General features: G+C 38.0%; 1 protein-coding gene across 4 annotated transcripts in view; it reads left to right on the plus strand.

Annotated features, from left to right (window-relative positions):
* Window positions 1-1,714, plus strand: part of LOC128744703 (non-canonical poly(A) RNA polymerase protein Trf4-1-like) — a 50,683-nt gene extending 48,969 nt beyond the window's left edge. For all 4 annotated transcript variants that reach the window (XM_053841882.1, XM_053841883.1, XM_053841885.1 and 1 more), the window contains exon 7: window positions 42-1,714. In XM_053841882.1, the coding sequence (XP_053697857.1) occupies window positions 42-545 (504 nt within the window). In that variant the 3' untranslated portion in view covers window positions 546-1,714. The remainder of the gene's footprint in view (window positions 1-41) is intronic.
* Window positions 1,715-14,423: the final 12,709 nt, after the last annotated feature.

The following is a 14,423-nucleotide window of genomic DNA, read 5'->3' on the forward strand; positions in this document are numbered from 1 at the left end:
TAGCATGATGATAAAAAAATAACGTAATTTGTTTTCTCCAGATAAACAACCGCCGCAGTACGTCTTCACCGCATCAGATCGTCAGCGGGGGTAAGAATGCACCGATGAACATCTATACTCCTCGCAGCAGTTCGGAGCGAATGGCCAACAACAATAACAACCAGCAGCAACCGTCCGGCGGTAACACTCTGGTGCGGCACCATAGCAAACATCGACGGTCAGTGATTGGTTTGCTGGGCCACTATATGATTAATCCGAACGCTAATGCCAATCTGATGAATCTGACCAACAGCAACGCCAACAGTGGTGGCAGTAAGGAGGACAATTTGCACCAGAGCAATAACAATGGCAAGGAGCCGAAGCAGCAGACGCCAAGCCAGCCATTGTACAGTATGAGCAGCAAAAAGTCTGCCCAGCAGTCGGCTGTGAGTGCTGCATCGTCCTCTTCGAAGCGCAAGAAAACTATCTCGCCAACGGACAACAAGAAGGGCGGTCCACTTGGCGGCGGTGGTAGCAACAGTGGCAGCGGCATGGATAGCCGATGATAGCATGCGAGGCATCAGCATTGTGCACGGTACGTGCACTACTGCTTTTAATCTGTAACGCTATCTACCACTACCCCCAGTTCATTGACGGAACGCTACTAGAAATACAGCTAGTACATTTCATTCGACTCTGCAGACCGGGAAAAGGTCCATATTAACGGATTGTATAGTGGTTCAGCTATACTGCTGTATACAGAATATAATAGGTGTGTAAAATCTAAGAGATTTCTTTCGTCGCGGACCGTCTTTGCCATCGACATCACAATGTCGCGTTTACTTTTTGTCTCAGTGTACAGTTGCTCTATTTGTATGGAACTTTTATCATTGATACCGATCGTAGTGCTGCAGCAAGGGGTAGCTAACTCACCCGAATTTCGCGTGTGAAGTCGTCACTGCCCTCCCTTTCCCCTTTGACTACAGCGGATGCGCATCCCCGTCGAATCCCCATCACAGTCAGACGAAAAAGAGAATAGACTATCAAAGTTAATACCAGTTAGAGAAAGCTAAGCTTAGTAATTTTGCGCTATCGCAGCTGATACGCGTGATAGGCCGTGTGATTATCGTTTAATAATTATCCATAAAAGTCATAACTTTATGCCCACTACACATACCTACTTACATAGACACACATTCGGAAGATCTAATAACCAACGACTGTTATAGCAAATATTAACTAACATTCTACGTAGCGGCAAACAATATATATCATCCTTCTCAAACACATACACACATACACAACAGATACACTCGCACATTCGGCCGCCGCCGGCCGTTTGATCTGCCCAGACAGGGCTGGCCAATTAGTAGAGGGTACTTGTATAAATGAAAACAACAATCTTAACCAACGCAGTTCGGAGTAATCGCTGTAGATCTATCGTTTTAGCGAAGAAACAGATTTTTGGGTATCGTGATTGTTTGAACATTTTTGTACTCGCCACACAACTGGTGACACTCTATGCTAGTAAGAAATATAATATATACCACGATGGCAGACAGGAGAGCTACTACAGGGCAGAAGTTTAGTCTAAATTAAGTACTATTATCATTATTGCGTTGTTCTATCGCATTAGAGAAGGTTTTATTTCTCGCTCACTGTTGTGCATCAATCATATCATGCGGTGTTGTTCGGAATAGCAGGTTGAGGCGGTTAGGAAGTGAAACCTAATGATGCGGACAGGACGTGTTATTACACGCAGTGTTCGAAATAATCAAAATATTAACCATAGAAAACTAACGTTGGTTGGAGAGGAGCAGAAGCATGATGCCATCCGGGCGGCCAACAAACGTCAGCTTTGTTTGTAAGTACGGACAATTTTTTTTTGTTATTGTCAATCATGAACATGTTTAGCGAAAAGTTTGCTGTTCAAAATTTTTCACATTCCCGATCTCATGTAGTTTTGATGACAGATACGACGTTTGATAAACGATTTCAAGCTCAATAGTCCGGTGCAGTTCGTTTTTTTAGTAAAGATCGATTGATCAGGTCTGTCAGGCAGTAAATTTGTTCGACACAAGCCTTGATTCGTTCTGAGAAATGTATCAAAGTTGAATTTTTATTCAATTCTTTTCGCTGGATATTGTGCCTCTGCAAGATTCAAACGTGCAATAATTTTTGCAATTTTATATTAAAATACACCTACTTATAATTTTCCTAATATTTTCCACCAGCTGATTTCACAGATGCGAAGAAAAACAAAACACGTTAAGCGTTAAATTTATTCACTGATTAACCGTATTTACATCACGTCATAAGAAAATGCTTAATTATTTGTATGTAACTTGCTTCCCGAATATTAGGTAGGTACACACGTAGGAGTAGAAAATCGTCAATCAAGCAGAAGTATAGTTCCGACCAAGAAGATGAGTAGCTAATCCCCAATATTATAACGACCAGCTGGAAAAGTAATCGTTATCGAACCGTTTTTTAGCTGAAAAAAGCAACCAACTCCTGAAAAACAAAACAGATGAAGAACATTCAATCCAACATAGATACTATATGGCTTAGCTTGTTTACTAAATAACCAACAGAGAAGAAAAAAAGTCCAGTAAGCTTAAGAAAGTTACGAGAAATTATTTATACATATGAAGGTCTACCTATACGTATATAATTTTTGTTATTTTTAACGTGTATTTTATAGGATGCTTTCTCCAGCCTTGCAGTGCATATTACATGCAAAAAATGTATTTTTAAGTAGTATTCCAATGCTAGAGTTATTTTGTACATCGGTTTGTGAATAAATTTTTTTGTACGCGAATGTGTGAAAGTTGTATCAGAACCACGTACGTTTGGTCAGACCAGCCTTTGCAAACATCAAGCATCAGCGATGAGCTAATCCTTATGATTAACGTTATTATTATCACATACTTATTGCAAACCAGTTTCAATAGCAGTTCGGTTATTTAACACTAGCATTTGCACTAAACCACTTTAAAGGTAGATCTTTGTCGAACACGAAATCGCTTCATAAAAAAAGACATCCACAATAATGCTACCAACCGCCACCCTATCACAGTGTTTGCGCCTAAACAATGAAAAACCAACGTTACTTTCGTTTTGTGAATGTACATTTTTCTCGTCTAATAAAACGATAATGATAATGATAGTTAATTTACTACACGAACTAACCGACAGCAGTCCTGTTGTGTTGCAGCATAGCAGGAGCGGCGGAATGCGGGACTAACAACAACAATAAAATCGATGGTAAAAAAAAACACAGTCATTTTGAGTACAAAGTCTAATTCAAGTAGTGAAGATATAGATGAAAATTATGTAATTTATCTGTACCATAATATTTAAACTATAAAAAAGCAAATGAAACAAAAAAATGTAAAATTATAGCTGTAAATAAAGGAGAAACAAAAAAAAAAATCGAAAACCAATGGCAGTTGAGCCATGAAGACACAAAAACAGAAACCCCTGCCGCGTTCGATTTGTATGTGCTAGAACAACCGAATGCCATGTGTGGCCTTGTCCGCTTGACCAGAAGTGTCTTGGCATGGAATCTACAACAATGGAATCTGGAACAAGAATAGGCGTTCTTGGTGGTCGCTGTTCTTTGAGGATAGCGCAAGAAACGGCACAAGAAAAGCAAGGACCGAGGACCACAACCAGTACAAGCTGATAAGGGGCCATAACCAGCTGGCAGGTGCACTAAGGATGGATTTCGGCAGACATCGCGCAGCATTGAAGCACAAATGTTTAAGAAGGTATGAAGAATTTGGAACAATATTATGCAGTTTTGAGTGGAACTATTTTTCGTCGGTCGAGAGAGAGAGGAACCACGTGCTTTTTTTATTCGTTTCATACAACATTGCATCCAAGTAGGTAAGTAGGTCATTTTGTGTCAGTAAATTGGAAGGTCTCAGGTGACTCTTAATCGATTTTAAGAAGTTTTTTAGTCCTTATATTTGACATAGGCACCCACTTAACAGGTACAATATTCAAGTTTTTAATTTTTTTAAAGACCAGAATAAATTGAAAGCAGTAGGCTGTGACTGCCAATAGACTAGACTTTCAGAACCAGACAGTTAATTTTTCTGCAAATTTTTCTAAATTCGGCTGTGAAGTCTGTCGATAAAGAAGGGTCAAGTCTTAGAAAGACATTTAAGCCCAAGGATTTGCTTTTTTGTAACCTAAAAATAAGGAAAACCTTCAAGCACCTCCTGCAACAGTTATTTTTCGGTGATATTGAAAAATATGTTTCTAAAGTTCTATACCTATAAAAATGGATTTCTGTCTGTCTGTCTGCCGGGATGTTCCTTATAGAATCGAAAACTACTGAACCAATGCGGCGTGAAAATTTGCATGTAGAGGTTTTTGGGGCCAGGGAAGGTTCTTATGATGGTTAGAGACGCTCCCCCCACTAAGAGGGGAGGCTCCCATATAAATGAAACACAAATTTCTGCATAACTCGAGAACTAATCAAGCAAATGGAACCAAATTTGGCATATGTGGGTTTTGGAGGCAGGAATTTTTTTTTTGGTGATTTGAGAGCCCTCACCCCTGTGGTAGGGGGTTAAGGAATCTCATACAAATTTTAGACTCTTTCATAAAACATTGGTCAATAACTAGACCACCAGATACTATCAATACATTAGATGATTCGCGGCAAGACGGACACAGACCGCGAATGTCGCCAGGGACCTGCCGTCAGAAACGCCGGCCACCGCGGGGGGAGGGGGGAGGGCTCGTTTATTTTCCTAGATCTACTGACCTCTATTGCTTTCCTTCAGTTGGGTCACCCCTGCGAAATGGTACCTACGAAAAGATTTTCCGTGAAATCCCCCGCAAGGTTTTTCGCGAAATGGTATTCTGCGAAACTCTACATTCCGCGTTATAGTCAACCGAGAATTGGTGTTCCGCAAAATGGTATTCGGCGAAATGGTTTGTAATGATGGCGAATATTTAAATGCTATCCGCTTTATTTTATCAGGCTAAGCAATGGGGGGAGTTGTTTTCTATTTTACTGTGAGGAAAGTTTGTACATTAAAACACCCATGAACTTCTCAGAAACTTGTCAAACTCGAGATTGTGATAAAGGTCATCCGAGATTCAGGATTTATTTACAACAAAGTTTAATTTGTGGCAATACGAAGTTTGCCACAAATACGGGTCAGCTAGTGTAATAATAAATCCTAGGCGATTCTTGCAAGTTGAAATTCAAATATGTATGTGCTTGGCGGTCTTTGGATGTGATCGGTAAAATAAGTCTTTGGCCTATTTTGAAAGTCAAAATAGGTCCTGGGCGATCCTTGTATTTTATTGACCTCTATCGGGTCCTCTGCTTAATATTGTTTTCACTGGCCTCTTATCTGGCATCCTTGCTATGTAGTCTGCTGTATTTTAGTCGCTTCACAATATACGCATCTCTGTATACTTGGTATATTTAAAGATTCATGTGCCTGCGCAGCACTCCTTCGTCTAATATGCCGCTTAGAATTGATCGCAGGATCTACCCAAGCAACCAAAAGTTCGAATTTTACTTAAGGAACGAACTTCGGCTTTCAGTAGGCTCACAGCTTTCAAACTACTTAAAAGCTGCTTAAGGGTGTTAAAGTGGCTTTACAAACTAATACCAAGCTTTCATTCGGTACACAGCACACATACTGTCAGATCATAGAATTTCGCAATTCGACTTGCAGCAAAAATATATGTCAGTTATCGACATTATCGATTGCTTCAAGTGTAAGATTTTTTCTCTGTCTGTTCTGCAGATGCAGATGGGGCGGATCATACGGTGAGTGCTTATGGATCAGAAGATGGTGGTTTAATTCCCGAAAGATAACGACATGCATTTTTAATTAGCTTGTATATACGAACTACAGTTATTCGAAATTTAAAATATATAGCATACGACGCCATAGCAAAATAAATATGACGCTTTCTATTTTTTTTTTCAATTAAAAAATAAATTACTTTTTGGCTGCAAAATCATTGCAAAACTGTTTCTCGTTCTCAAAATAGAATTGACAGCATTGCGCAAATTGGTTATTTAAAAACAAGTAAAAGCCTCTATTAAGCTCCGTTGCAGCTTTGCAAGCAGCTACCCAAGTAACAATTTCTGGCTGATCAAACGTTTTTTAGCTGAATTTATTCAACCTGTGTGTGATCTAAATCTAGCTTCGGGCTTGCTAATAGCTGCTTTGAAGCTGTAATGTAACTTAATAGAGGCTTTTGTGCGTTTTTAAATAACCAATTTGCGCAAAACTGGAAACAAGGCGCACAGAGGCGATATAACCACAAACTATAGTTTGTGATATAACTGCTTAACAACTGTTTTTTCTGCCTCAAACGAAATAGGTTGTATAAGTTCTCCAATTTCGGCTGAATAAGTATTGTAGAATTGTTTACGTAAATTTTATTCGATGTATAGGGCATTGTCGTTATCGTCGGGCCACTGTTATGGTCGGGCCATCACGATTTTACAGTTTTAGTAACTCCAGATATCTATGATACAACCATTGTAAAACTTCTTACTGTGATAGCTAACTTTTCACAATATTGTGAGTTTCAATCGTGTATCCAAAACACCCGTACTAAATTCAGTGACTAAATCTTACAAAAAAGTTTTCCAGGCGCAAAGAACTTTTCTCCTAGAAATGATTCATGAAATGCAATTATCGAGATAAATTTTAAAAATATATTCAGTGTGTTGTGCTGCACACGAAGACTATAGCAAAATCACCCCCAGTAAGGTGTTTGCGAAGGCTAAGGTGGAATACTAGAAAAGCGCTATTTGTAAAGGTCGGGCCACTTGAGTAGTCATGGTTGAGCCACCATAATTTTAAGCGCAGAAGCGCAATAATCGCTATTGAATATCAGTCACGTAAAATGTGATAAAATAAAGCCAAATTAATACTTTTTATCGTATTTTTGTTGTTTTTTTCATTGTAGATGTAGGGTAACCAACGTATTTTGGACCCCCTCAGCAGCTGTACATAATTTGGACACTTACAGCAAAATCAAATGCAAGTGTCCAAATTATGTACAGCTGCTGATGGGGTCAAAAATAGGTTGGTTACCCTACACTTCGGAAAAGGCGTTGATGTAGCAATATTAATTTTACAAGATCGCCAAAATCGGAATTTTACAAGATCGGAAAAATGCAATTAAAAATAGGGCATTAGTACCTATATGAGCCGTTGTTTACGGAATTCATTCTTGTGGCCTCATTCTTCGTAAATGCCTATAACTTTTTTGTTTTTCGAGCAATCAGTTCAAAACTTTCCGGAAATATACCTTAATCTTAGACCTGTGTAACGATGTATTTAGATTTCCAAAATTCCTTTTGAAACGAGAGATATGGGCGAACTCCAAAACGTGGCCCAACCACGACGACACTCCCCTATTCACCTATGGCTGAATAATTATGGCTGCTAAAATGTTCAATCAGCGCATAAAAGTTTCTTGGAATACTTGGAAGTGTAAAATAGATTCGCGAATACAGGAAACACGTTTTAATAAATGTGGAAGTTTCAATGGGAGAAAACAGGATCGCAGCAAACTGTGACCGCGAATGGTCGAAATATATTTTTTCGCGTCATGAATTATTCACTCCGAAAATTCTTAAATAAATACTTACTTGGCAATTGCATTGCAATGTGATTAGTGTTAAACGGATAAGTTTTAAGTGAGTGAGTGACCGGCTTGCCTTTTGGACGCGAGGCTCGATCCCGGATTTTTGTTTGGAGCTGGAAGGAGTTTACAGGAGGATTGCTAAGGAGTTTGCAATGCTGCGGAAATTATCACGGAAAAATACTGCAGCTCAAGATGCAAGGGATGAAACTAATTGTCTGTAGACATATTTTTTTACATGAATTCCTATCAACAAGTATGTGAACGACGCATTTGGAAGCCAGCTTAGAAGCTTTGTTTGCATGGAGAGCAGCTTTCTCGTTACTATCATATGCATTTGGATTACGCAAGATAAGTGAAGTCATTTAGTATTTATATTGTACTCCTTAAACGATAGGTATAAAAAATTAGAGAGTACTATTCGATTACCTTCCCATTTGAATGTTTTTGCACTTCTGCAGACGTTGACGGGTCGAATGGGAGTTTATTTTGTATGCTACTCCTGCAGAAAAGAACTCTTACTCGGTTAGTTTGCGTCTGCGGATAAATTTTTGGGTAATGAGATTAATCTATTTTCAGAGAGCGAAATAACCTTGGTCTATTGTAGCCTGACTTTGGTTGATGCCATAAGTTCATCCCCGAGGGTCCGGAGTATCACTTAACCTTGGGGGGCTCCGTAGCCGCAAGGTTACCGATTCTGCTTTGACAAGCGAGTGGTCGTGGGTTCGAATCTTAGTAGAATCAAGCCATTCGATGTCAAGTGACTTTAGCATGGGTTTATTCTCAGGCCCCTCCATTTACCCTTCCTTCGTGCTGTATTCTATATTTAACCCTCTGAAGCCTCTTGAAAGTGCAAATGTCCCTCCTATAGTTAAGTGTACTGGGTCAGAGGTACGAATGAGTCCTCGCCAGGGACGGCTATAATATGGGATAGTGCTGGCAGCCCAAGTAGCACACGTTGTCACAATTGAGTCGCAGCGGCTGATATGCGACAAATTTAAATGTAAGACTTCGGTTACAGTAACCTAAAATATAACAGTTGTGTAACCGAAATAGCGCAACTTATGTAACTAAATCTGGTTGCATTAACAGTTACTCAATAACCAATATGTAACATGTATAGTTACAAAATGGTTACTATTGAAGTTACACATAAACTGTAAATTGACTTTCAATTGGTGGCAAATTAGTTATCTTGTAACTTTTATTGCATAGCGAAAATGTAGCAGGTTTATTATTTCAATCTATGGCTGTCAATGTCAAGCAGTAAATTTAACTGTTGAATATAGAAGAGTGTATAAATTATTATTTCAACACAAATTTTAATGCAGTTTCAAATTTATGGTGAAATGCATGATTCTAGCTTTGAAAAATTCACGCGCTCTTATTTAATATAGCTTTTCGTTACTTACTTCTTTGAAAAATTGATGTTTTGTAAATCAAATATAAAAATTTTAATTTTAATTTTTTGATTTTTTAAACTTATTCTTAGCAATAATGAATTAGTGGAGCATTCACCTAGAAACCATTAAAAATCAAGTTGTTTTCGCTATCACTTCTATCACAGTAAAATTCATAGCCATTTTGCCTTTGGTTCTAACTACTACACCATCGTCCTTGAAGTTTTGTATCGTTTTCGGCATATTGCATGAAATGATTTTAAGCAGCCATTGTTCATTGTTCACATTGTTGATATCGGGAAAAGTTATTTTTTAGTGATTGTTGTGAAAAGAAAGTGTTAATTTAATATCAAAGAATAGTTTCAGTTTGAATAAAACAGTTACCACCAGTGTTAATCATAGAAGGTTACATTTCAGTTACATTCTAGTTGTACGTAACCTTAGCCTTCGACCTGGTTACGGTATCGGTTATACGGTAACCAATATTAAATCTGTTGTAGTCGATTATTTCTTATGTCGTCATTTCTAAGTTACACTGTAACCTATTTTCATTGCCGGTTTCGTTTCGATGTAACTTGATCGTTTTGACGTTTGAGAATAATCATCATTTGTTCACTTAATACCAATGTCTGGGCGGAGAAGATTCCAAGTACCATCAATTAAGTAAATAAACGCATTTACAAGAGCATTTCACAACCCGTGTACCAATTGTTTATCTTTACCATTAGCAATATTCTTCAGGTCTAGTTTTTCCTTAATCCGTTGTGTTTACAAGGAACAGTGAACAAATTGTTGCGAAAATGTTACTAGCCGACTTTTTTTGACTTCGTAACTGCTCGTAACGGAAAATTAACTGTTTTGCGACCAGCAAGTTAATGACAGTTCGAAAAAAAGGTTTCAATTTGGTAATTTGGTAACTACCTGGTAACTTTTTGAGATTTTTGTCACTAGAAAACTAAAAAGTAACTATTTTTAATTTTATGTAACCTAACTCGTTACAAGTATCCTAAATGTAACTGCTGTGCAACCTTTTTGTATTTTTTTATTTTTATGATTAGTTACAAGTGCTACTTGGGTCTTACTCGGTTAGTTTGCGTCTGCGGATAAATTTTTGGGTAATGAGATTAATCTATTTTCAGAGAGCGAAATAACCTTGGTCTATTGTAGCCTGACTTTGGTTGATGCCATAAGTTCATCCCCGAGGGTCCGGAGTATCACTTAACCTTGGGGGGCTCCGTAGCCGCAAGGTTACCGATTCTGCTTTGACAAGCGAGTGGTCGTGGGTTCGAATCTTAGTAGAATCAAGCCATTCGATGTCAAGTGACTTTAGCATGGGTTTATTCTCAGGCCCCTCCATTTACCCTTCTTTCGTGCTGTATTCTATATTTAACCCTCTTGACAGTGCAAATGTCCCTCCTATAGTTAAGTGTACTGGGTCAGAGGTACGAATGAGTCCTCGCCAGGGACGGCTATAATATGGGATAGTACTGGCAGCGAGGAATAAGTGGGTAAAGTAGATCAAGCATTGAAGGAAGGGTAAACCCCAATACACGCAAGCACGCATACAATTTAAAATAAGCATATCGCTCATTCAATAGCGATTATAGCAAAAAGAAATGCAGTGCAGGTCATACAGCAAACACCCGGGCGATATTACAATAGATCAACTATACTGGTCGCAGTAATGAGTCCACACATGGAAAAAAAATCACTTAACCTTTATTAGCAAAGATACTCCCAACGAAACAAATGTACAGTTAATCAGAAACGGTTGGTACGAGACGTCCCCGTTTCTTCTTCCCTCGTTGATTTTGAAATGCATCTATGTATGAATAACTTATTCACACAAGATTTATTTCTTACAATCGTCTTTGCGGCAATACTTCACAGTTGGCCTGGTCGAATCAACATTTGCAATATATCTCTGATATTTTGCAAATGTTAATACAGACAAGATAATAATTTGAAATATTTCTATGATTAGAAATAATTAAAATTATTTCCAGGAATCCTTTATTGAAGCTGTGTTGGTATTAATAAGAATAAGAATGTGGAAGTTTCAATGGGAGAAAATCGAAAGATTGTTATAAAAAAATAGTTGCTTTCAGTAAGTTTACAATAGTCTGTCATCTAGTTTACCTTTGTTCTTTCGTAGTCTATCTTTCGATAATGTGCGTGTTTTGCCCCTTCCGGTTCTTTTGCATTCAAATTCAATCTGAGCTTGCGCTTTTTAGTATGTAATTAAAAAATTCTGAAGTCTGCCCGTAACAAACTGTAGTGGCAACTGTCTGGTAGAGATGGTCGGGTTTCACATTTTCCAAGCCCGAACCCGACCCGGGCCCGAAAATTTTTTTGCTGTCAAACCCGGACCCGACCCGAACCCGAATTTTTATTTTTTGTCAAACCCGAGCCCGACCCGAACCCGAAATTTTATTTTCAGTCAAATCCGAACCCGACCCGAACCCGGATTGATTCTCTTCGTTAAGCCCGAACCTGACCCGAACCCGAATTTTTTTTTCGGCCAAACCAAAACCCGATCCGATCCCGAATTTTTATATTATGTTAAATTTGATCCCGCCCTGAACTTGAATTTTATATTAATTTTCATAAAACTCACACCTCGATTTAAATCTCAGCAGTTTTCTTTTCGTATTCTCTATAACGTTCGAGCTCTAAAATTCATTTGAAATTGTAGGTTTTTTTCACCCTTCTATTTCTTTTGAAACTGAATTGAAAAGTCTAAAAAAATAAAGTATACACTAAAATATAAATATATTAAAATATATTAAAATAAACTTCGCGGGAATATCTCTTAAGTTTTGTATGAAACCTGTAAAAAGCGAAAAGCAAAATTTACATGAAAAATTATTTTGAAATGCTTGGATCTTGTTTCATTATGTTATACGGGTATCTAATAGTCGAAAGCTAGTTCTTAGTCTAAAGCACTAGCACCTTAGCTTAAAGGTAGCAAACATAAAAGGGATTGATTTCAACACTAAACATACCGACTTCACTCTACGAATATTTTTCGCGAGAAGACCGGAAATCCCGCGATTATCAATAGATTAGCGTTAATATTTTTCTCGATAAAATAAGAAATAGTAGAGGACCAAACTTTGCATTATGTTTTAAATATATTTTCTAATAAAAGTAGCTAAACACAATTGTGTGCCGTGAAAATGAACCCAAAAAGCAATGGGTCGAATGACCCCTTCACGGCAGAGCTGCCATAAATACAGATATTTGTGCATGCTTAAATTTGAGTCCCTATCGTTTTATCCGCAGTATTTTATTTTCTCGATCTAATCTTTTAAATAACATAAATAGTTTATGAAATACTTTAAAATTCAGGAACATTAGTAGAGCCAGAAATCACAGCAACTGAAATAATTGATGGGTCCCAAATTTATGCACGCACAAATATCTATATTTGTGGCAGCTCTGCTTCACGGTATGTTTAGTGTTAAAGGCAGCTAAACTTACAACTATTCTGAGGCACGAAACTTTTTGGAAATCGGAATAGAAACCAATAATTTATGATAGCAGACAATTCTAGTCTTCTGCCAGTCCACCCAATCACTAGTTTGGGCGTAGTTATGACATGATTCAACTAACGAATTCTGGCGAATTCTGGAATATATAACTTTTGGTATAAACTCGATCTAAATCAGTCCAGTGTAGCTGATATCTAAGTCATACTAAATATCATTAAAGTACTGCTTATTTTATTATGTTAAAATAATACCTTTACAAGAACTGAATGTGGAGATGGTTCGATTTCTCATTACCCAAACCCGAAACCCGTACTTATTTTTCTCGCTAAGCCCGAACCCGACGGGCTCGGGTTTTTTTCGGGTTTCGGGTCTGAAAACCCGAGACCCGACCATCTCTACTGTCTGGTACAAAAGTTTAATTCAATTCTTGCTATGATGCGACTCTGTATGAAACAGTGGAAAGGCGACAATGAACTGATATTCGCTTAACTTTTCCGAACAAATAACTTTACTAAGAGAGTTAACTTTTTCGTGGGTCCACTGTATCTCTAAAATCTATTGGAAATTGCTGAGTTATAAATGTGCAAAACGTAACCATTTTTCGTTACATGTTCATTTATCGCAATTCTAAATTGCACCTCAAAATGAAAAACGTAGTACTACTTTAAAAATTCATCTGCAGTGGCGGTGATAACGCGGTTTGTGTCTCCACAAAATAAAAATTTTTGAGTATGTTTTTGACGGGAAACAATTGATTTGGTAAATTTTCAAATATTAAATTGCTGTAATCGGTCGTAAGCTTATCTTTTTCTAGCTAGCTGCTATAGCACCTGGTAGAGAAGATTGCTTACGCAGGTTTTTACGCTTGTCGATAAGACCTATGCAAACAAAAACCAGGCCAGAGTTTTTCTTCATGCAGTGTTCAGATAGCGCTTTACACCAAGGGAATAGTGTGAATGTGACTGAAAAAGCGGCAAAGCTAAGGTCGTTGACAGAGCAGTACCGCTTGCCGCTTGCACTTACACAACGTTTCGAAAAGTACCAACGCACACGTGGTGGCAAAAGTAAACATCCTCCCTCTGTAAGTCAACGCATGTTTTTCCTGGTTTTTGTGTGAGTAAAAGAGGGAGAGACATATTTTTGCTCCTGCTTTCGCGTACACGTGGCCCATTTAGAATAGGAATTCGTGTAAGTGTGAGCAGGCTGCAAAATCACGTTTTTTTGAATCCGTCAGCGAATATCGGCAGTCGTCATCGGGAATTTCATCACATTGTTATTTGCGTTGATGAAAGTAAAAAAAAACAATCTAGCCTGTTCGCTCTTACACGAAATCCGATTCTGGATCGTTGAAAGTAAAAGTAGAAATACTTCTCACCCTCTTTTTCTCATACAAAACCGAACGAATGAAAATATCAGTAACAAATATTTGCTCTATTGAATAGTTTAAAATTGATAACTATTTTCCGGTTTGATTACATAGCCAGATAGCCCATTAATTTTAAGTATAATTTTAAGAGCCAAAGGAATGTGTTGAACATATGCATTCTGAGTTCGTGTTATTGAAGGGAAGCTCAAGCTAGTGGTTGTGATCATAAATCACTGTTCCCCAATGAGAGTGGATACACAAGTGAGGAGTCTCGGTTAAATTTGTGCAAATGTTTTTTTTTCTTCTAATGAACAACGCGAAGAATGAATAGTCTGAAGTAGAAACCATTTTTTTGCACGATTGCGGCAAAATTTTAGCCGTTCGTTCGCTTCAACCAAGGAAAGGAAAATTCTTCACCTAGTCATTCGTTCTCATTGTAGTATATCTGTCCTTTGGTTGCATGTCGGCATGCTTATTTGTAGGCATGAGTCTCAGTCTATCAGTCTGTTGTAGACCATCGCCCGAATAAGCGAGCTGAACGTA

This window comes from Sabethes cyaneus, chromosome 3, assembly GCF_943734655.1.
Source record: "Sabethes cyaneus chromosome 3, idSabCyanKW18_F2, whole genome shotgun sequence".
Taxonomy (NCBI): domain Eukaryota; kingdom Metazoa; phylum Arthropoda; class Insecta; order Diptera; family Culicidae; genus Sabethes; species Sabethes cyaneus.